Source organism: Cuculus canorus, chromosome 14 (assembly GCF_017976375.1).
Source record: "Cuculus canorus isolate bCucCan1 chromosome 14, bCucCan1.pri, whole genome shotgun sequence".
Lineage (NCBI taxonomy): Eukaryota > Metazoa > Chordata > Aves > Cuculiformes > Cuculidae > Cuculus > Cuculus canorus.
This window is the reverse complement of record NC_071414.1, coordinates 14,457,624-14,476,700: the sequence shown is the minus strand read 5'-3', so window position 1 is coordinate 14,476,700 and position 19,077 is coordinate 14,457,624. Positions and strand designations below refer to the sequence as shown.

Genomic DNA, 19,077 nt, shown 5'->3' with positions numbered 1-19,077 from the left:
GCTGCTGTGGCAAGGGAAACTAAGGCAGGAGCTCAGAGCTGTGTATTACCCTACAGTCCCTGCACCCTTGTGGGAACAAGCCCTAGGGAGATGCAGAAACACTGCTTGAGAGGGAAACAGCATCCTGTCCACTGCTCCCTCCTCGCACTCCCATCCTCCCTTCCATCCCTGCCTCAGCAGCCGGGGCCTCTGCCTCCCCTCCTCCAGTCTCTGAGTCATCCCAGCCTGCACAGGACCTCCCAGCTAAAAATAAGCCAGGCTGGGGCTGTGAGAGTGGAAGCAAAATTCCCAGCGTAGCTTCGCTGTCTCCTATCGCACAGTGGTCGGGGCCCTGGACCACCGCAGGGCTGATGCTCACTGGTGCTGTGCCTCAGTCTCCCGCTCAGAGGCAGCCATCCCTTGGCTGGGCAGGAAGCCACAGGTAATTGGGTTTGAGGCAACAATTACTTGATTTCTCAAGGGAATGGAAAGCAGAGCCTGGCCCCAAGCAGTAGAGAGGACAGGTTCTGGACTTGAACTCCTTGCCTGTGTGCCACCCCGCAGGCAGGCTGCACAGCACCAGCACAGCTGCCCTCCGAGACAGGGTTTTTCCACCCACGCCGAGATGTTTTCCTGGCTGCTAGGAAGCACCTGCTCTCCCAGCTGTTACATTGCACCAGCCCTGGCTCAGAGGGGGGAGAAATCCATGCTGCGGGGGAGAGGCCGAAGTGGGGCTGTACGCCTTGAGGTGGACTCAGGCACAGACAGGATTTCTCTCCAGCAAAAGCCCAGATCCCCAAGGCAACGTCTCTTCTCATAACCCCACTTCTCTCCACCATTCCTCTGTGGTCCAAAAGGATTTCTGATCCTCGCTGTCCCTGCTCTCCCAGCTCCTCATCCCAGCACTTCCCCCATCTGCATCACTGGCTGGAGAGGCAGGAATGTAAACAGGCTCCAGGCAGCATCGCGCTCCGTGCACGTCACCATCATCCTTGCTGCACAATGGAGACTCTGCCCTGGCTCTGGGGGCTGCCTTGTGGCACCCTCGGTGCCCATCCCTGCCACGTATGGGCCACCCTTACCTTTCCTTTGGGTGCCATGGCTTCCCCAGCTGGAATTCACGGGAGTGAGGGCAAGGAGGAGCTGCAGGAGGGAACAGAAAAGCCTGTGTGAGACAAATAACCCTCTCTGTGGGCTGTGTTAGTTTAGGGAGACATTGCTCCCTCCCTCGGACGCTGCTGCCACGCATTGCTGTGGGCATGGGACCCATGGGAGGGCGATGGCTGGGTGCTGCTGGGGGGGCTCAGGGAGAAGGGCTTCACCAGCCACCCTGGAGCTGAGGTCGTTTGGTATCTAGGACCAAGCCGAGGACCCCACAGGCTGAGGGCAGTGGAGATGGGCCCCCTCAAAGCTTCCTGAAAATGTTGAGAGAAACTGGGAGGGGAAGAAACTGCTGAATACGTGGAAATGGGCCGAGCATCCTCTGCAGGGCTGACTCTCCTTGCTGCACCCCGCAATGCTCCCTCTGTTCCCCCAAGTCCTGGCACCATCCCAGCTTCAGCAGCTGATGGAAATGGTCCGTTGCTGCAAGGGGCTGGGCAACCCCCACAAGATGCCACCAGCTTTTATCTGAGTTTCCGCGCACCATGTCAAGGCCACCATCAGTCCCACACGCCCAGCAGAGCCCAGGAAACGCAGCAGGGTTTCCAGGGTAACTTGCAGGTTATTTTCTAACACCAGCACCGTTTATAGCTGCAAACGGCTGCAATGTGGGCTCTCCCCCACGCATCCTGAGAAAGTCCCCAGACAATGCTGTTTTGTTCGAGAAAGCTGATGGAGGGAGAGAAACAGCTGGAAAATGGAGCCTGGCCATGAATGAACCGCTGAGCGTCAGCTGAGCTCCAGCCTTGAGGCACAGCCCCTTCCTTGCCAGCGCTCACCCTCCCTTCCAGACACGTTGCAGGAAAGCTCAAGGCACAGCAGGGCCGCGCTGGGGGGATTTTTTTACCCAGCTGAGCGCTGTTTCAAGCCATGGAGTGAGCAAGGGAAATCACAATAACTTCCCTTGCTTGGCCCCCACATCCCTATGAGAGCAAACATGGACAGGGAGACTCAGCCCTGAGCCGTCGGCATGGCTGGGTTACCCTGCTCGCGTGCAGGAAGCTTTCTGGCACCCGCAGTCATCCTTGCCAAGGGGAGGAAGTTTTGCAGAAAACCAGAGCTGCGTTCACCTCCCCTTCTCTTTTCAGCTGGGGAGGTTGCAAGCTTTGGATGCCCTTCCCTGCGGCCCCTGACTGGAGGAGAGCCCCTGCATGCCCTGTGTGTACCGGGGCTGCATTGCGGCTGGGGGCTGGATGGGCACCAGTGGATCACAGTCCCCGGCCCGTGCAGCCTTTTAATGCCACTGAGGAGCTTGTACATGCATATTGGGTGTATGTAGATATATATACATATATGCATACGCTCTGGGGAATGGAGAAAGCCCTGCGTGGCATAGACCTTCGGCTTTGCCCCATGCATGCGGCAGCTAGGCTGAGGCTGCTCAACTCATTACAGCAGTGCTGGAGAATTGGGGGCCACACCCAGTGCCCCTGCAGTGCCTTGTCCTTGTCCCCCACCGCTGCTGGCACCTCCACAGAGGCTGGGGGAGCAGCCCCGGCTCCTACCCTGCCAGCAGGCAATTCAGGGAGGATGCCTGGGCATCCACGGGGAAGGTGGCAAAACCTGGAGGCTGCCCACCCAGGCATAGGGAGGTACCTGCCCCTCAAATGGTGGAAAAGCTTAGACTGTGGGAGTCCCTGGACAGAAAGTGCCATGAGAAACCCTAAATGATGTGCATAGCACATCCCCTGTGCAGAACAACGCACCCTTGCAAAAAAGCCTCCGTACCCCAGCAGCGTGCACCCTGCCAGCCTCTCCACAGCTTCGGGCTCAGGGATTTCACCCCAGGAGGCGGCAGTTATTTTCGCAGCCCGTGCCTAGTGGGGCTCTCACAGCATGGCTCCCTGTTGCTGAGACCATGACACACCCAACACCCCACCGTCCATCGTCCTGCCTGTGGGGTGGAAAGGGAGCTTCACTGGGTTAAAAAAAGCAGCATCCATCCTCCCTGCGAAGCTAGGGATGTCCCCAAAGTCCCCTGCCCCATCCCAGTGCCAAAAAGTCCCACTGCCGTTCTAGAGCTCTGTGTCACTGTGGTGTGGCACAGGGTGTTCGTTGTGCAAAACTCAGCAGGTACCAAATGAGGGGATGCTCCCCACTGAGCTCAGATCACACCCCACCGGGAAGAGAAGGGCGTTTCTGTGGCCACCGCAACAGGGACAAAAGAGCATCCCAGCTGGGACACACCCATGGGCCTGCACCCACTCAAAAATGCACCCGCAGGCAGTGCAGCCCCCCCAGGCTTTTGTTAAAAAGGAAGAAGTTTTCCTAAAAAGAAAAAGAAAAAGAAAACAAGGATCCCCCCCTGCAGCCACCCCATGCAGGAGCCTCGGCTTGCACAGCTCACCACCCCGCCAAGGCTCGCCTCCCCTCGCACGCCACTGCAGTGGCTTTGCACACCAGCACCGTCCCCTCTCCTGCCGGCACGGTCTCCCCACACACCAGTGCACACTTACGAATGGCACCGAGGCCTGTCCGGGTGTGCCTTCAGGAAGAGCCAGCCACCGGCACGCTCAGTGCGTACTTGTGGCCGTGCGCTCGTCCTTGGTGTGCAGCTGTTTCCTCCCGGCGAGGCGAAACGTCACTGCTCGTGAGCCCTCCAGTCCCCGCCTGCCGTGGCACTGGGATCAGGGCCATATTCCCACCCTCTCGGCCATGCCAGACCTCAACCCCTCGGGTTTGGGTGCCCACAGTGCAGGGGGACCCGATGCCACCCACAGAAGCACCTTACCCCTGGCAGGGTGTGAGGAAGGGGGTCACTTGGCAGAAGAGCCCCACCGGTGTGCGCAAGGGCTGCGTTCCAGCAACGATGAGGTGCACAATACAAAAGGATAACGGTGATTGCACTTTGATTGCGGAAATGTCACCCCCTTCCGTCCCCCCTGCTCTGGTTTCCTGGCAAACGCTGGGGTGCCGGGTACCCTGCTGGTCCTGCCACCTCTGCCTGCACTAAAGCACCCCCTTCTTCGATCAGGGTTGGGAAACATCCATCTCTGACTCTCTCTGCAAAAGCCAAGTTGGAGGGGTGGAATTTGGCTCCCCAGAACCTGCTTAAGGAGGAAGGTGCTGACTAGAGCTCTGCAAGAAGCATCCGTGGTGCAGGAGCTGAGCTAGCACAGGCAGCAAACTGTTCCCCTGACCTTCCCTCCCAGTGCAGACACAGGGATGAAAAGACCTTGCAGCGCAGCCGTGGGTGGAGATGGAGGCTGAGATGCTCCTGGCAGGCTGCACTGCCGCCTGCAGCACCCCAAGGCCCTTTCCTTCCTTGCCTCACTCAGATTCACTCTGCTCCTTCCTTACCACCACCCTCTGACCCAGATAGCACCAAAGCCACAGCAGGGCTGGAGGAGTTGGTGGGGCTCTCCAGGAGCCATAGACAGTGGTGTTCGTGGTCCAATTGATGGCAGCAGGAACAGATAAAACCAAGGGCTTCCTCAAGATCTTGAAGGCTGCTGGCACGTGGGCATCCAAGCCGTGGTGGTACCTGCTGGCTGGAGCATCTCTCCAGGGCTGCAGGGCAGCCGAGCTGCTCAGCCCTGCCTGTCCTAAGGGACAGCAGTCCTGAGCAGGAGGGACCCTGAGGAGGGCTGAGTGTGATGTACCTGATGACGGGCATGCAGCCATAGGGCTGTGTCTTGTCCTGTACCCCCCACCCTAAGACCGGAGGCACCAGGCGAGGAGCTAATCCTCCTAGCCAGCCAGCACAGGCTGCTCCTTCCTGCCCTGTTGTTCTGTCGAAGCAATGTTCCCTCAGCTGGCATTGGTGTCTGGAGACCTTGCTCATGTGAGATGTCGTGGGTGACAAGCATGGCTTTGTTCCCCCTGTGCTACAGTGCAGAACAGCCCCGCTGTCCTCCTGGTGGTGTCCAAAACGTGGACCTGTTACCCGGTGTGCAATCCAGTCACTGCATCAATGTGAGAGACTTTGTTTATGCAGGTTTGTTCACATCCCAGGCACTTAAAGATTTTTTTTCCTCAACTCAAGCACACCTCAAAGGGTTTGTTGCCATCATTTATACACAAAGTTACCTAAAGTAACCACATCTCCTTGGCTGGAGGCTCTACTTGTTTCTATGCCTTTGTTGGATTTGACTGCATCGCTACCATGGGTCAGTGAGGCGGGAAGAGATGATGGTGGGATATATGCCCTGCGTGCCAGGGGCCGTGGCAGCGATTGTCCCCACAGCCTCGACAGCTGGTGTAGGGCTGGGATGGGAATGGGCATATTGTTGGCCCTGTGCCTCAGATGCTCTCTCCTGCCCTCTGGGTTCAGAGGAGGAACTGTAGGAGTCCATCTGGCACCACTGGGCTAGAACTGAAGCAGAGACAGTCTATATCCACAAAACCCTATAGCCCAGGAGGTCTAGTGGTTCTTGCTAGAAGGCCTCTATGTTCCCTCGTACGGGGTAGATATGGGATATTAACTGAGCATATGTTTTTACAGCTGAGCTTATTCCCCAGGGGAAGAAGTGAGGAACCCGCAGAAATCCATCCCCATAGGCATGGTGCTCTCTCTCCTCTTCTGCTTCCTGGCATACTTTGGGGTGTCTCCTGCACTCACCCTGATGATGCCCTACTACCTCCTGGACACCATGAGCCCGCTCCCAGTGGCTTTTGAATACATTGGCTGGAGCAGTGCAAAGCATGCTGTGGCTGTGGGGTCACTGTGTGCCCTGATGACCAGGTGAGGGGCAGCCCTTGATAGCAGCTCTGTGGCTCAGACCAAGGTTGCACTGGAGCTATAACATGTGCAGGAGTTATCCCCAATCCCCTGCTCCTGACTGCCCTCCTCTGCCAAAATCCCTAATCCCCTCCTAGCAAAATCTGTTGCTCCCAGCTTGGCCCCTCCTGATCAAGAAGAGCAACCAAATTGCTTGGGATGACACTTATAGCACAAAGCTGGAGGAAGTGGCCAGGTGTTTGGTGGCACCATGGCAGCAGGAGCAGGCTGGGATGTTTCTATGTACACAGAGTTCCTGGTGACCTGTGGACATCACTTAACCAATACTGTCCCTCATTTGATGGTAAAGGGCACAATGGTCTCATCAGTGTGATCCTGAGAAGGTTATGGATCATACAGATGGCACCCAAGGAGGAGCAAAAGGCAGGATGGCACCTTCTGTATTCCTGCCCTCTTCTCGCCCATCTCCTCCCTTTTCTGCAGCCTCCTGGGCTCCATGTTCCCCATGCCATGGATCCTGTATGCAGTGGCTGGAGACGGGCTCCTCTTCAAACCTTTGGCCAAAGTTAGTCACCTTCAGTGCCCGGTGGTGGCAGCACTGTTATCTGGAGGAGTGGTAGGTGGGTGAGTGAGTGGGTTACCATTTAACCTTAAGCAGGAGTTGGTGGATGTTCTCTTTCAGCAGGACAACACAAATCCGCTAGCTTACCGGGACCTGTCTGAGCAATATATCTCCACCCAGAGAGATGTCTCCTCACTGTGGTAGAGGACCATTTGACCTCAATGTTGTCCCAGACACCAGTTCAGCCTCTCCTTGTTGCCAGGCAGGAGATGGCATGATGTTTTGCACCAGTGATCAAAGCATCACCAGCTCATCAAGGTGTTTTAGCCTGTTGCGACATGTGCTATGGGGACCCAAGGGGGCAGAGGGAGAGCACAGCTGAGATGGGCACAGCAGCAGTATCCCAGCTTTGCTGGGAGGCTGAAGGGGCTTCTCATCCTCACAGCTCTCCTGGCCCTCCTTTTTGACCTGAAAGCCCTGGCTGACGTCATGTCCATTGGCACACTGCTGGCCTACTCACTGGTGGCTGGCTGTGTGCTGCTGCTCAGGTGAGACTGCTGGGGACAGGTGAGGAGGACAGGCGACAAGGCTTAACAAATTTCTGATGTTGGCCGTGCCTGGGGCAAGGTACTGGCCTTGGTGGACTGCAAGTGAACACTTACATACCTTTGACATCCAACATCTTCTCCTCAGGTATTGGCCTGGACCCAGAGCTCAGGACACTCTGGTGGGGAAGGTCCCAGCTGTGCAGCTCTGGTGGGACCATCTTGTCTGTCTGCCCCCACATCCCACCCCACGTTCCTTTGCTGTGGTGGCCTGGGCTCTAACAGCTGTAGGTGTGTCTGGGAGTGATGGATGCGCTTTAAAGGGTGTTGTACGGGAACCCACAGGGGACCTCGCTGGTGTGGCACAGGCTGGCAGGCTCCTGCTCCCTGAAAACCACCCGGCAGTAGGATGCAGACAGGGTCTGCTCTGCCTGGCTCCCTCCTGCCCTCTCCCGACTGCTGCACAGCTGGCTGTCCTAACAGGACCTCAGGAAGCCTCCCGCACTCGCAGCTTCCCAGAACTGGAGAGAAAAGCTAAACTTGCCATGACAAGCCACCCAGCCCTGTCCTCTGGTTGTCCTTTGTCTCTCCCACCATGGCGGCCTGGATGCTGCACCCTGGGAGAGAGACGGGCTCAGCCCAGGAAAGCTGCTGCCCTGACTCACTGCCATGGTCCATCCGCAGCTGCCCTGGTCCGTGCCATGAGCTGGGTGAGCACCACTGGGCTGCCCTGTCTCTGGACTGGGGGTGCCTGGTGCGTCACAGCTCTGGTTGTGCCTCCACTGGGTATCCCGCTGGCAGCTTTGCTCATCTGGAGGCAGCCTCAGAGCTGGGAGAGAGCATCTTTCATGGTGAGCACACGGCCCAGCCCTTGGGTCTGTCCCCAAGGAGAAAGACCTGGGTGATGGAGAGGAGCAAGTGCCACAGCCCTGTGGGGAAGGGGTTATGTTGCATTGAGGGGGTTCCCTCTGCTTTAGATCACAGACCTTTGCTGCATCCATATTGAGCAAAGTGCTGTTGGAGGCACTGCACAGTTCCTGCGGTTTTCTGTAGGGACCATGCAGGCTGCCTGGTTCTTCTCCCCAGATCTCACAGGCCACAGGGACACCTCCTGCATTCCCAGCTGAGACCAATGCCTGTTGCATGATTTGAAGCTGCTCTTCAGTAAAAAAGGATACCTGGTCTTGACACCTTGCCTTGTTTTTGCTAGTGGTTTACTGCCCTCTCTCAAATTCTGCAGTACTTTCTGATCTAGTGTAGGACCTGCCAACCGACCCACCCTCCACGCGCATCTTTCTCTAGCGCAAGCTGCAGTCCTAACTTAGATCTCCAAACCTGACAGCCAGACTGGGCTTCCCCTGGCCTTTTGGCAAAGAGCTGAATTCAGCTGTGAAACCTCTGCTTGTGGGCCAGCCACTGCTTCTGTGTAACGGCATGAAGGTGTGACCCCATTCTTTGGGGGTCATGCTGACCTGTCTGTCCCCCCTAGCTGACTGCCGAGGCACTGACTATGCGGGGCTGTTTCCTCCTTACTGTGGGCGAGGCCATTTCCAGGCCCATTTATTCCTCCTCCTCAGTCCCTAGCACTCGCCTTTCCCAGAACTGGGCACATTCCTCCAGGTTCCACACAGGAACTGCCTGCAGGGCAGCAGGACCTGGTCCCAGCCGCCCTGAGCAGGATCCCAGACCCCATGAGCATCATCTCCCTTTGCCCAGATATCCTGCCTCTTCAACCACAGCCAGGCAGGATTTGCTGGGGCAGAGACCCATCCCATTTCTCCTGCTCCGTTGCTCTAACAGCTGGCACATCCCCTCGCATCCCTGAGGTTGCTGTGCAAAGCTGGAGGCTGCTCCACCACCCACGCCCAGAGCTGTGAGGATGCATGGAACAGTGGATGCCCTGCAGGGACATTGCTCTGACACAACAAGCATCCCAGTTTCCCACTCTGGGCACTCTGTGCAGGTGTTTGGGTGAGAGCTGGTCCCCACATTCATGTTGTTTTCCTGTCTGCCTTGTTCAGTCAATGCTTTCCAGATAAGGATCAGCATAAAGGATGGAAGCGGCTGTTTCAGTGTCTCTGCTGCCTTGGGAGGGTCAGGATCTGCCCTGTGCTTTTGGAGCGCATTGAAATGAAATGGGGGACATACAGCGAGGCCTCCTCTGGGGCTCCCTTGTCGTGGTTCTGTGGTGCCTGCTCCCACCCCTCCCCATTCTCGTTCTGCCCTAGGTGCAGCGCACGTGGCTCCCGTGTGAGATGCTCCCATACTGGTACCCAAACCCACTGATGTGAGATTTGGAGGCTACTGCTTCTTACAAACTTGTAATTGTTACAGCCAGCGGCACGTTGGCCTGGTGCAAATACATACACATGTGTGTGCACACACACTCACCCCTCAGCTGAACAGCCTCGGGGAGGGGACAGCCCAGCACCAGCCCCTGGTGCAGTGACTGTCCCACCACACTCCAGTGGAAAGTGCCTGTGTGCATCCAGCCGTGACCTGTGGCCCCACTGCTGTGCTGACAGCGTCTCCTATGGTGAGATGCACTGGCTCGGAGCAGGGAGGGATGTGACTTGCTGGCAGCTGCCTGCTCCCAAAGTGGGAGGATGGTCTGCTCCCTGAATGTGCACCTCTGTCCAGCTTTGGGGGAAGACGATGGGGCTGGTGGTGCTGCCGGGCAGTGGAGGACAAGGAGGGCTTGGTGTCCATATGGTGGTCAGTGGGGGCGTGCCTGGGCATTCCCTGGGAGCTGTTTGCTGAAGGTGGAGGAGGCGATGGAGAGAGGAGGGGATGGAGGGGAGCCATGCCTGGCTACCCTCCCCAGGCAGCGAGGCAGTTCCAAGGAAGACCCTTGCTTCAGCCTGAGGGGGTGGTGTCAGCTCAGAGCAGCCCACGCAGGAGGCTGAACCCCAAAATGGGATGGGTTGATATGGTCTACGGCAAGGGCAGTGCTGGAGGTGGCAGATTCACCCAGTTCCCCCCTCCTTCCTGCCTTTTGGTGCCACCTATGAAAGCCTCTGTGGCCCAGCCCTGGGCTTGGTCGTGCACTTCCCAGAGATGCTCCCAAGAGGGTGAGGTACCTTAACAGAACCACATCCCCAGCGGCCTCCACACCCTCTTGGTTCTCATCCCTGTCCCATCCCAGTGACCAACTCGCCTTCCCCTCCATGCCCCTGGACAGCACTGATGCTGGTTATGCTGAGAGCCAAGCGCTGGGTGGGATCCAGCCCAGTGCGCATCTGTGAGTCCTGTCTGACCCCTTTTATCCCCTAGCAAGGCCCCCACTGCCTCCCAACAGATGAAGGGGTGCAGGAACGGCACAGGGGGGCTGGTCAGGGACCTCTGCATCCCCACGCGGGCTGGGGAAAGGCAGGCACAAGTGTCTTGTGAAATGCTCCATCGCCTCGGTTGGATGGGGCCACCCCAAGGGCTCGGCTGCCCTGACAGCCTGCCCTGGTGGCAGGACCACTTGTGAGAGCAGCCCTGGGCTCCCACGTCTCGAGGAAAGCCCCGACAGCCCTCCCAGCAGCGTGTGGTGCCAGTCGGCAGCGTGCTACGTGGCGATGAGGGGCACCTCGCCGGCAGCGATGGGGAAGGGGGAGCCATCCACTCCATTGAGCACGCGGTACAGCAGCTCCTCTTTCTCGTGACAAGCCTGTTCCCGCAGCTGTGCCTCCTTCTCCAGTGCCCCGCGGGCGGCCAGGAGCTCCTCCGACAGCTGCCTGCAGGCAAACAGCACACATTGCTGCAACTGCTGGGCAAAGAGCCCATGAGCCCACTCTGCTCCCCACAAAGCGCCTGGTGGCACCATAGGCTGTGGTGTATTCTCCCTGCACTGCCACCTCTCACCCCATCAGAGATGCCACCTGCGACTGCCGTCACCCTGCCACCGTGCACCAGGGAGACAGTGGGACCAGGACTTACCTTGCCGTGATCAAGTGGTTTTGGGTGCGAACCTGCAGGTCCTCGTTCTCCTGCTGGAGGGTCTTCACTTTCTCCTCCAGCAGGAGGTTCCTCTCCGCCTGGAAGAGGGGTACAAGGGTAAGGAGGGCGCTGAGAAGCACTTCTTAACCCCTTGCTACCATATCTTAGGGGGAAAGCTGGCTTGGTGGGATTGTGGTGACATTACACCCACATCCCCTTCCTGCTCCAAGAGAGGAGCCGGGCTCCACCCGCTCCACTTCAGCTGCAAATTCTGGACAGAATTCAGGTGGGGAAAAGAGATGGAGTGAGGAAAGCCCACCTGCAATCCCCTCCACACACACACACACAAATTTGAAACCCACCACAGTCTCCAAGTTCAGCAGCTTCTTGTCCAGGCTGTGGATATACTCGTTCTTCATCTCGATGACGAAGTGCAGGCTCTCCAGTTCCTGCTCCCAGAAGGGGCTGGGGCTCCCGTGCTCCTGTGGGGCACAGGGATGTGGCAGCCACAGTGGAGTGGGCCCTCGGGGCATCTGCCATGGTTCATACCCTGACGCGTGACCCCAGTGATCTCAGCCGGGGCCCTGCGTGGCCCAGGATGGGTTTGTATCCACATGGCACCATGTTTCTCTCATCACTTGTATTCAAGAGACCCTGACAGCCCACGCACCTCCCAGGGATGGGGCTTTGCTCCTCGCTTCAGCTGTCCTGTGTCCCCCCCACCCCCGCCTCCAGACCCCCACTCGCAGGGTCCATCTGAGAGGCACCCGTGCCCCTGGGGCAGCACCTGGAACATGTCCCCGCCCTGACAGCCCTCTGCAGAGGCCACTGGCACTGCATCTCCTGTACCTGGATGTGTTTCTTGTAGTCTGTGCTCAAGAGTGACTCTTCCACCCGCTTCATCCTCTCCTGGAAGGACTTCAGCTGGGAATTCAGTGCCTGGATTGTCTCCTAGCGCAGTTGGGGAAAAAGCAGGATGGGAGGTGTCTGGGATTTCTTCCTGAGCTGGGGCACTCTGCTAACCCCACAGCTGGAGGAGCCCGCGTGGTCCCCGGGCACACCAGGGAGCAAGGTGGCCTCTGAGGAGCTCAGGGCACCATGGCAGAGTTAGCAGGTGGTCCTCAAGCCCTTCAGGAGCACCCTCTCCCCAGGTATTTCTCCATGGGTACCTGTAAGGCCGCCTGGGACCTGTGGTGAGACTCTGCCAGCAGCAGCTTCTCCTGCTCATGCACTCTCTGGAGCTCTGCATGGGGGACATGAACTGAACATCACTGGTGCAAGGACACTGGAGCAGTGAGCTCCACCTGAGCTCCACGATGCCATGGAGGGGGGCAGCAGCATCCTCATGACCCCACATGAAGCCAGAGGGGCACCGGCAGTGCTGGGGAGCTGTGGGGAGCCCTGCTTTCCTGGCACACACCTTGCAGGGTCGCCGTGTGTTCCCTCTTCAGCGCATCGAACTGCTCCTGCAGCTCCACATCTTTTCCCTTTTCCACCTGGGAAGCCGGGAGATGACAAACTCTAAGGTGTTTAAGGTACACAAGGGATGTCCCGGCTCTCCCTGCCCCTCCATGACTCCTTGCCAGACCTTCACCCTCCTTCTCTTGAACACTTCTCCTTCTTCCTTCTCTTGACCAACCTGGACATTAACATCCTTGGCGATTCTCGCAGTGCCTGCCTGGCCGGCATCCTGCAGCCGCTCCTCCTCCTGGCCTTGGAAGAGTTTTGTGCTCTCCGTCCACTCCTCTTGCAGGGCTGCCTTCTCCTTCCCATCCTCATTGGCTGCAACACAAACACGGCTGAAACGGCGCTGGCTGCATCCTGCTAACCGGGTGCTTGGATGTCCTGGGCTGACCAGCCAGTGCAGTGGCCTGGGTTCAGCCCCTGCCCTCTTCCCGCCGGAGAAATATGTCCCTCCCATCTCACTGGTACAAATTAGCACTAATTGGGATGGAGCTGGCAAGCTCAGAGAGGATGCAGTTTGTTGGGCCTCTTGCCTTGGGAACAACCGGTCTGCCTGAGAGGATGGGATGCCATCGTCTCTGGGATGCCATCGTCTCTGGGATGTCTGCTCACCTGCACCAGTGCCACGTGGAGGCTGCAGCCATCACCCCGGTCGTCCCCGGCCCCAGTGCAGGCTGGCGACCCTGGGGTCTGTCCTACTGCTTTCTTAATATCACACGGAGAAAGCACAGTGAGGGGGAGACAAACATTTTCTTCTCACCGTTCTCTATCTTCAAGGCCGTGAGCTCCTGGGAAACTGATCCTTTCTGCTGCTGGGCTTTTAGCTGTCTCTGGCAGAAAAAGAGGGGGCTGGAGCAAGAGGGGACAAAGGAGGACATCCTGCAGCCAGGTACCCTGCGCTGAACCTGCTTCAGCCATTGTAAAACACAGGTCCTTTAGCAGCAGTGGTCCCTCCCTGGCTCCTTGCCCTCTGCCAGCCCTGAGCACCCATGGGTGCGCCCGTGCTGCCTGGCAGGCAGCCCCGAGCTTGTGCTGTCCACCTGTCCCCCATACATTTTACCACATGGCATTGCTAGACAGTGGCTGGAAAAACTGGGAGGGTGCTGACAACCCACCCTGACATGGTGCAAAGTAGGGTCCAGCTGCAGAATATGTGGTGGGAGAGAGCAAGCAGTGCTTGGCAAGGGTCTGGCTGTGGCACATCCTCACCACCCTCCTCCTGCCCTGCTCCCTGCTGTGCTGGGATGCTCAGGTTCAGCCTGGTCCCTGGCACCTCGCAGCTCTCCAAGCACACCCCTCTGCAAGTGCTTTACACAGCTGGGCTTTGACACAGCCTGTGCTGGAGCAGGAGCGAGAAATGAAAAATAACCATAAATCAGAGGCGATGTTGACCCCGTGCAGGGCTGGCAGCAGGCGACGGCTGGCGGCGGAGCAAGCAATGACCTCAGGAGCGCAGGAATGTGCTGCTCTGCCCTGCGTGCTCCTGCACACTCCCACTGCTGCTTTGGGGCTGATATAACCTAGAGCCGGGAGCTGCCTTCAGCAACACGGCTCCCCGGGATGCCTTTCAGCCCTGCATGGGTTTAATTTAGTCACCTGGGGAGGGAGGAGGGAAAAAAAAAAAAAGAAAAAAAAAAGAGAGATGGATATATTTTTGCCTGTTGCTGAAAGATAGAAGCAAAGCTCACTGGCCCACACAGCTCTGCCTCCCTGGTGTGGGACAAACCTTGCCCTTGGTGCCCAGCACCTTCGTGCGTCTGGGGAAGGGGCGTTGATGCGCCGCAGGTGAGGGAATCCACCTGCAGACATGTCGCTGCTCTCCAGCCCCTGCCAAAGCCTCTCCTAGAAATACCAGTCTCTCATGAAAGCAGCCCTGCAGCCCATGGGGTGCTGGGGACCCCGCTGTGCCGGCTGCACCGTGGCTTGGCCCCGCTGTCACAGTGGGGCGGCCAAATACAAACCAGATTAGGGAGCTTGGCTTGGGAAAAAAGCAAGGCAAAGCAAACAGGCGTCCCTGCCTCCACCACCCCTGCAGCCCCCCTCCTGAAGCTGGAGGGAAACGCAGTTGCCAGAGAGAGCACAGGAAAACTCTTGAGTCCCTGGGAAGCCACAGCTTTATCTTCCCTTCTATGGCGAGAGCAGCCTCGGCATTGAACGCGGCCCGGGCAGTGGGCGAGGAGGCACCAGGCATTTGCAGGGCTTGTTTTAATTGCTGACACAGCTCGCCTTGCAAATGTGAGGTGCCTGGGTATGCTGCCCTGCCTGCAAAGGGTTTCCAGGATCTCCAGCCTGCGCCCTGCACCCATCTCATGCTGATGTGCATCCCCTCTGCTACTTTATGTACCCTGTGTCCTGTGTTGGGTTTTGGAGTCTGGTGGTGGTGGGTGGATGAGACGGGGCTTTGCAAGCCTGGGGGCTCCACAAGAACCTCAGAATCCTTCCTCAGCTTTTGCTGCGAGAAAGCAAAGGCTGAGCGTGTGGATCGTCCTGGTATGGTGGGGCCACAGATCACCCAAGGGTTTTGGGTGATCCGAGCCTTGCTGGGAGTGAGATACTGGTATCTTCTCCAGGACAGACTGCTGAACAACCTTACCTAAAGCAAATGACCCTCACTGCGTGCATCCTGCTCACTGGCAAAGGCAATGGCCAAAGACAGAGAGCCCAGGGCTGGTCACCCCTGGTCACTCAGTAGCATGGGCATGTCCCCAGTACGGATCCAGGGCACTTCTGCCTCTTCCTAATGCTCCAAACCCAGCAGAATGGGGCCTCAGAGCCCCTCAGCTGCTCAAGGAGGGGGACTCGAGACAACTGCACTGAACACAGAAGTGGCTAAAGGGAGCAATAAGAATGCCAGCATCAGCAGACAGATCTAAATACCCGCCCTGAGGCTTTGAGCAAGGCACCCTTCCTACTTCTAGGAGCAATTAAAATAGTGTCTGGAGCTAATTTTACTCCTAAACACTCAATTGTGCTTTGTGATGGGAGCTCTACAGCCAAGCCAGGGTCAAAAGCAAAATGTAGCTGAAAACAATCAAAATTTAGAGGCACTTTCCACTGCCACTTCCAGAGCAGCATGTGACACCTGCATCTGGTATCACCTGGTGCATCTTGGAGAGGTGGAAGATGGTCCCAGTATCCACTGTGTGCACAAAAGGAAGGCTGGGAGTTGCTCCAGCTGGAATGGCTTTGGCTGGGGGAAGAAGCAGCCCAAAATGTTCCACAGGTGCTGGCCATTGACAGCACTGCTTATCCCGCAAGGTCTCAGCATGGAAACATCCAGCCTTGGCTTTGAAGAGGCTCAGGCCAAAAAACACCTCCTAGCTATAAAAAAATGTATCTACAGTTCCATGTATCTTAGAACTGAGTACTACTGACAGTCTGGAGCGAAACTCTTCATTAACAGGATTCCCAGCAGAACCTGAGGCACCTCAGAAGGTGCCAGTGGAGTGGAGCATCCACCCAGGGGCAGCCGGCACAGCGCGGACAGCAGGGTAAACCGCAGCCTCTGCTTCAGCTTTTAGTGTGAGGTGGGGTTTTGTATTGTGTTTTTCTTCCTCTTTTCCTGTTTCACAAGTATCTTAAGTAATTCAACAGTGCAACGTTACTGTGAGAGAACAAAATCACAAAGAGGCAGGAAACAAGCATTTAAATCCTGACCTTGTTCCTAGGGATGAGGTTTTGCTTTGTGGCTGTGGAGAAGGGGGACAGCATTTGGCCCATGACCCTAAAACCTCCTCAGGACCCGCAGCAGATGCTCAGCACCACCAGAGAATGCTCAGCACCACCAGCGGATGCTCTGCACCAATGGCACAGGTCTGACAGACCTGTCTTTGACCCTGCTGCTGGTTTTCCTCAGGCGACAGTTGTGTTATGGGATGGCTATCACCTCCCCTGCAGTCAGATCTGTGCCACAGACTGTACGCAAACCCTTCACGCCGTTGCCAGCCCCACGTTTTGCATCCTGACCTTTCCCTGACTCCCGCTGCTACATATAGTTCCTATATCTCAAAAATAAATTCACCCCAGCCCTGGAAGGCGGCCAAGCCTCAGCGCTGATCTTTTGGGAAGGCGTCTTGGCCTCTCTCACGCTAGGAGCGTGGATGAACAGTGAGGAATGATGGCAAGAGTCTGAGATGGGTGGATGAAGCTGGAAGGGAAAGGCATCTCCGGGTGTAGTACCCGCAGCTCAGGGCTGTGGCACCTGTGCTGGTGCCTCCTTATCACCCTGCTGCCGCTGGGATGGGGACAGGAGGATGCCAAACTGCTTCCCCTGGTGCACACAGCAGCACCTGGGGTGCCATCCACCCACAGGACACAGCCTGGCACAGGTTCCCCAAGGTCATCTCCAACTTGAGAACAGCCCCAAAAGCCTCCACAACCCCCAGACCTGTGACAGCCCCCTCGCCTCTGGGGTTTGAGGGCTCCCTCCAGCCCCAAGCAACCCCAAGGGACCAGCTTTGCATGTCTCATGTTCGTGGTACCCTGAACACGAGAACGTGGGCAGGAGCAGCTCAATGTCTGCCCTTACTCCTCTATGCCATAAAGGAGATTTTCAGAGCTACTTTTGAGTTTAACTTGTAACTTAGTCTCAGAGCAGGGCTGTTTCATGGGGCACAAATGGCAGTGAGCAGCACCGTGAGGCTGAGCAGAGGAGCTTGAGCGCGGGCAAAAGCAGGAAGGGAGGTGTCTGCGGGCAAATGACTCGGACTTAAATTTCCGCTTTTCGGTAAACGTGCAGCTCTCAACACCTGCGACCTCAGGGCTGCTCTTTCTCCCTGTCCCACGTCCCTCCTTGTGAGTTTTCAAAGTCGCAGACCAGCCCAGAAGTGTCTGATCTGATGAGACAAAGGAGAGCAAGGATTTTTTCCATGATACGGAGAAGAAGCCAAGCCTGCGAGTGCTGTAAATAAAGACACTTGCTGGCTCTCAGGCTGTTCAATCTCTGCGCCTGCTCCCCACGCACACCCCAGCAGCGGGCTGGGCCGATGGTGTGGGCGGCTGAGCACTCACAGCTGCCCCTGCAAAGGCTGTCCGTGCAGGGGGGCACGGCTGCACCGCGGGGCTTTTCCCACAGTCCTGCCTCCGCCACGCTCCGGAGATCACAACCCACTGACACCAGTACACACAGTGCATTTGACTACACAAACAACTCCTGAGGCTGATGGCGGGGTGCAAAGGCAGCAGGAGAACATCAAATAATGACAATAATTAGCAGTAGATAATTTCTAGACCTAAACTCCAAGAAGAGCTCTTCAATGCAGAGCAATGAACCAAGATCTGCTGGGACACAGAAGGGGCACAAGAAGGGACCCAACACAGGGCAGGAAGCAGCTTTTGGGACAAGGAGGAGATGCTGTGGGAGTATGGCAGGGATCTACTTGGGGGAACCCATCTCTGTCCTCTATGGGACCACTGTTCCCAACAAGCACTGCCACTCCAGACACTGCATCCCCTCTAGTATGGGATTCCTGTGATGTGGGGGCTCTCCCCCTGCTCCCAGAGGAATGCCGCAGGGTGCAGCAGGGCAGGTGGCTGCTCTCTCCGGCTCTGGCTGGTGCCCGCTCCCTGGACTCAGCGCTGGTGGGGTGGCGGGCAGCTGGGGGGCAGCCGCACTGCCCAGTCCTGCTGTTCCGCCCTGGGCAGAGGGGCCCAAAGCGCATCCCCACAGCAGTGCAAGTAGAGCTCGTGTAAACCCCAGCTCCACGCAGACCCCAGCCCCTTGTGAACCCTAACTCCATGCAAATCCCAACCACACGTGAGCAACTCCATAAAAACCCTGGCTCCATGTAAGCCCTGGCTCCACCTGAACCCCAACTGCACGCAAACCCCAAATATATGTAAGCCCCAGCCCCGTGCAAACCCCGGCCTCATGCAAACTCCAACTCCACAAAAACCCCGACCTCACACAAAGCCCAACTCCATTCGAACCCCAAATCTCTGCAAGCCGTGGCCCCACGTGAACCTGAACTCCATACAAACCCCAGCCTCACGTGAACCCCAACTCCATGCAAACTTCAGCCCCATGCAAACCCCACCCCCACATGAACCTGAACCCCACGCAAAACCCAACCCCACGCAAAACCCAACCCCACACAAACCCCAACTCCTTACAAACCCAACTCCTTACAAACCCCAACTTCTTGCAAACTCCAACCCCATACAAACCCCAATCCCATGAAAATCCCAACTCCACACAAACCTCATCCCCTTGCAAACTCCAACTCCACATGAACCCCAACTCCATGCAAACCCCAACACCCTGCGAACCCCTACTACTTACGAACCCCAACTCCATGCAAACCCCAACCCCTTGCGAACCCCAACTCCTTACAAACTCCAACTCCATGCAAACCCCAACTCCATGCAAACCCCAACTCCATGCAAACGCCAACCCCTTGCAAACCCCAACTCCTTACAAATCCCAACTCCAAGCAAACCTCAGCTAAATACAAACCCCAGCCTCTCGCAAACCCCAACCTCATGCGAACCCCAACTCCTTGCAAACCCTAACCCCATGCGAACCCCAACCCCACGTGAACCCCAACCCCTCTCTCGCCCGGTCCCAGGCGAGCCCCGTGCTCCCCCGAAGCCCACCCCCGCCGCCCCCCAGCCCGTACCTTGCCGCCGGCGGGGCAGCAGCGCAGGGCGCTGCCGGTGCCGCCCATGGAGCCGGAGCCGCTCAGCCGCGGGGCGCGGGGCGCTGCATCCCCCGGGGCGGGATGGAACGGGACGGGATGGAACGGGACGGGACGGGACGGGAC

The 19,077-nt window shown here is 57.5% G+C and overlaps 3 protein-coding genes across 4 annotated transcripts in view; 1 reads left to right on the top strand and 2 right to left on the bottom strand.

Annotated features, from left to right (window-relative positions):
• ANXA6 (annexin A6) overlaps nucleotides 1–3,750 on the bottom strand; it is a 15,698-nt gene extending 11,948 nt beyond the window's left edge. For both annotated transcript variants that reach the window (XM_009561306.2, XM_009561314.2), the window contains exons 1-2: nucleotides 3,597–3,750; nucleotides 1,062–1,122 (exon numbers count right to left, since the gene is read on the bottom strand). In XM_009561306.2, the coding sequence (XP_009559601.1) occupies nucleotides 1,062–1,079 (18 nt within the window). In that variant the 5' untranslated portion in view covers nucleotides 1,080–1,122; nucleotides 3,597–3,750. The remainder of the gene's footprint in view (nucleotides 1–1,061; nucleotides 1,123–3,596) is intronic.
• Nucleotides 3,599–9,550, top strand: LOC128853620 (cationic amino acid transporter 2-like). Its single transcript, XM_054079718.1, is given in 11 exon segments — nucleotides 3,599–3,656; nucleotides 4,974–5,055; nucleotides 5,176–5,249; nucleotides 5,602–5,824; nucleotides 6,305–6,441; nucleotides 6,829–6,931; nucleotides 7,077–7,219; nucleotides 7,613–7,779; nucleotides 8,418–8,466; nucleotides 9,184–9,222; nucleotides 9,225–9,550. Coding segments are annotated over 11 exon segments (1,401 nt in total).
• On the bottom strand, nucleotides 9,274–19,077 carry CCDC69 (coiled-coil domain containing 69). Its single transcript, XM_054079956.1, has 9 exons — nucleotides 18,934–19,077; nucleotides 13,077–13,146; nucleotides 12,492–12,634; nucleotides 12,273–12,348; nucleotides 12,022–12,095; nucleotides 11,702–11,803; nucleotides 11,215–11,334; nucleotides 10,853–10,950; nucleotides 9,274–10,650 (listed from the first exon to the last, which is right to left on the bottom strand). The coding sequence occupies exons 1-9, from the start codon at nucleotides 18,979–18,981 to the stop codon at nucleotides 10,482–10,484; spliced, it is 900 nt and encodes a 299-aa protein (XP_053935931.1). The 5' UTR covers nucleotides 18,982–19,077; the 3' UTR covers nucleotides 9,274–10,481.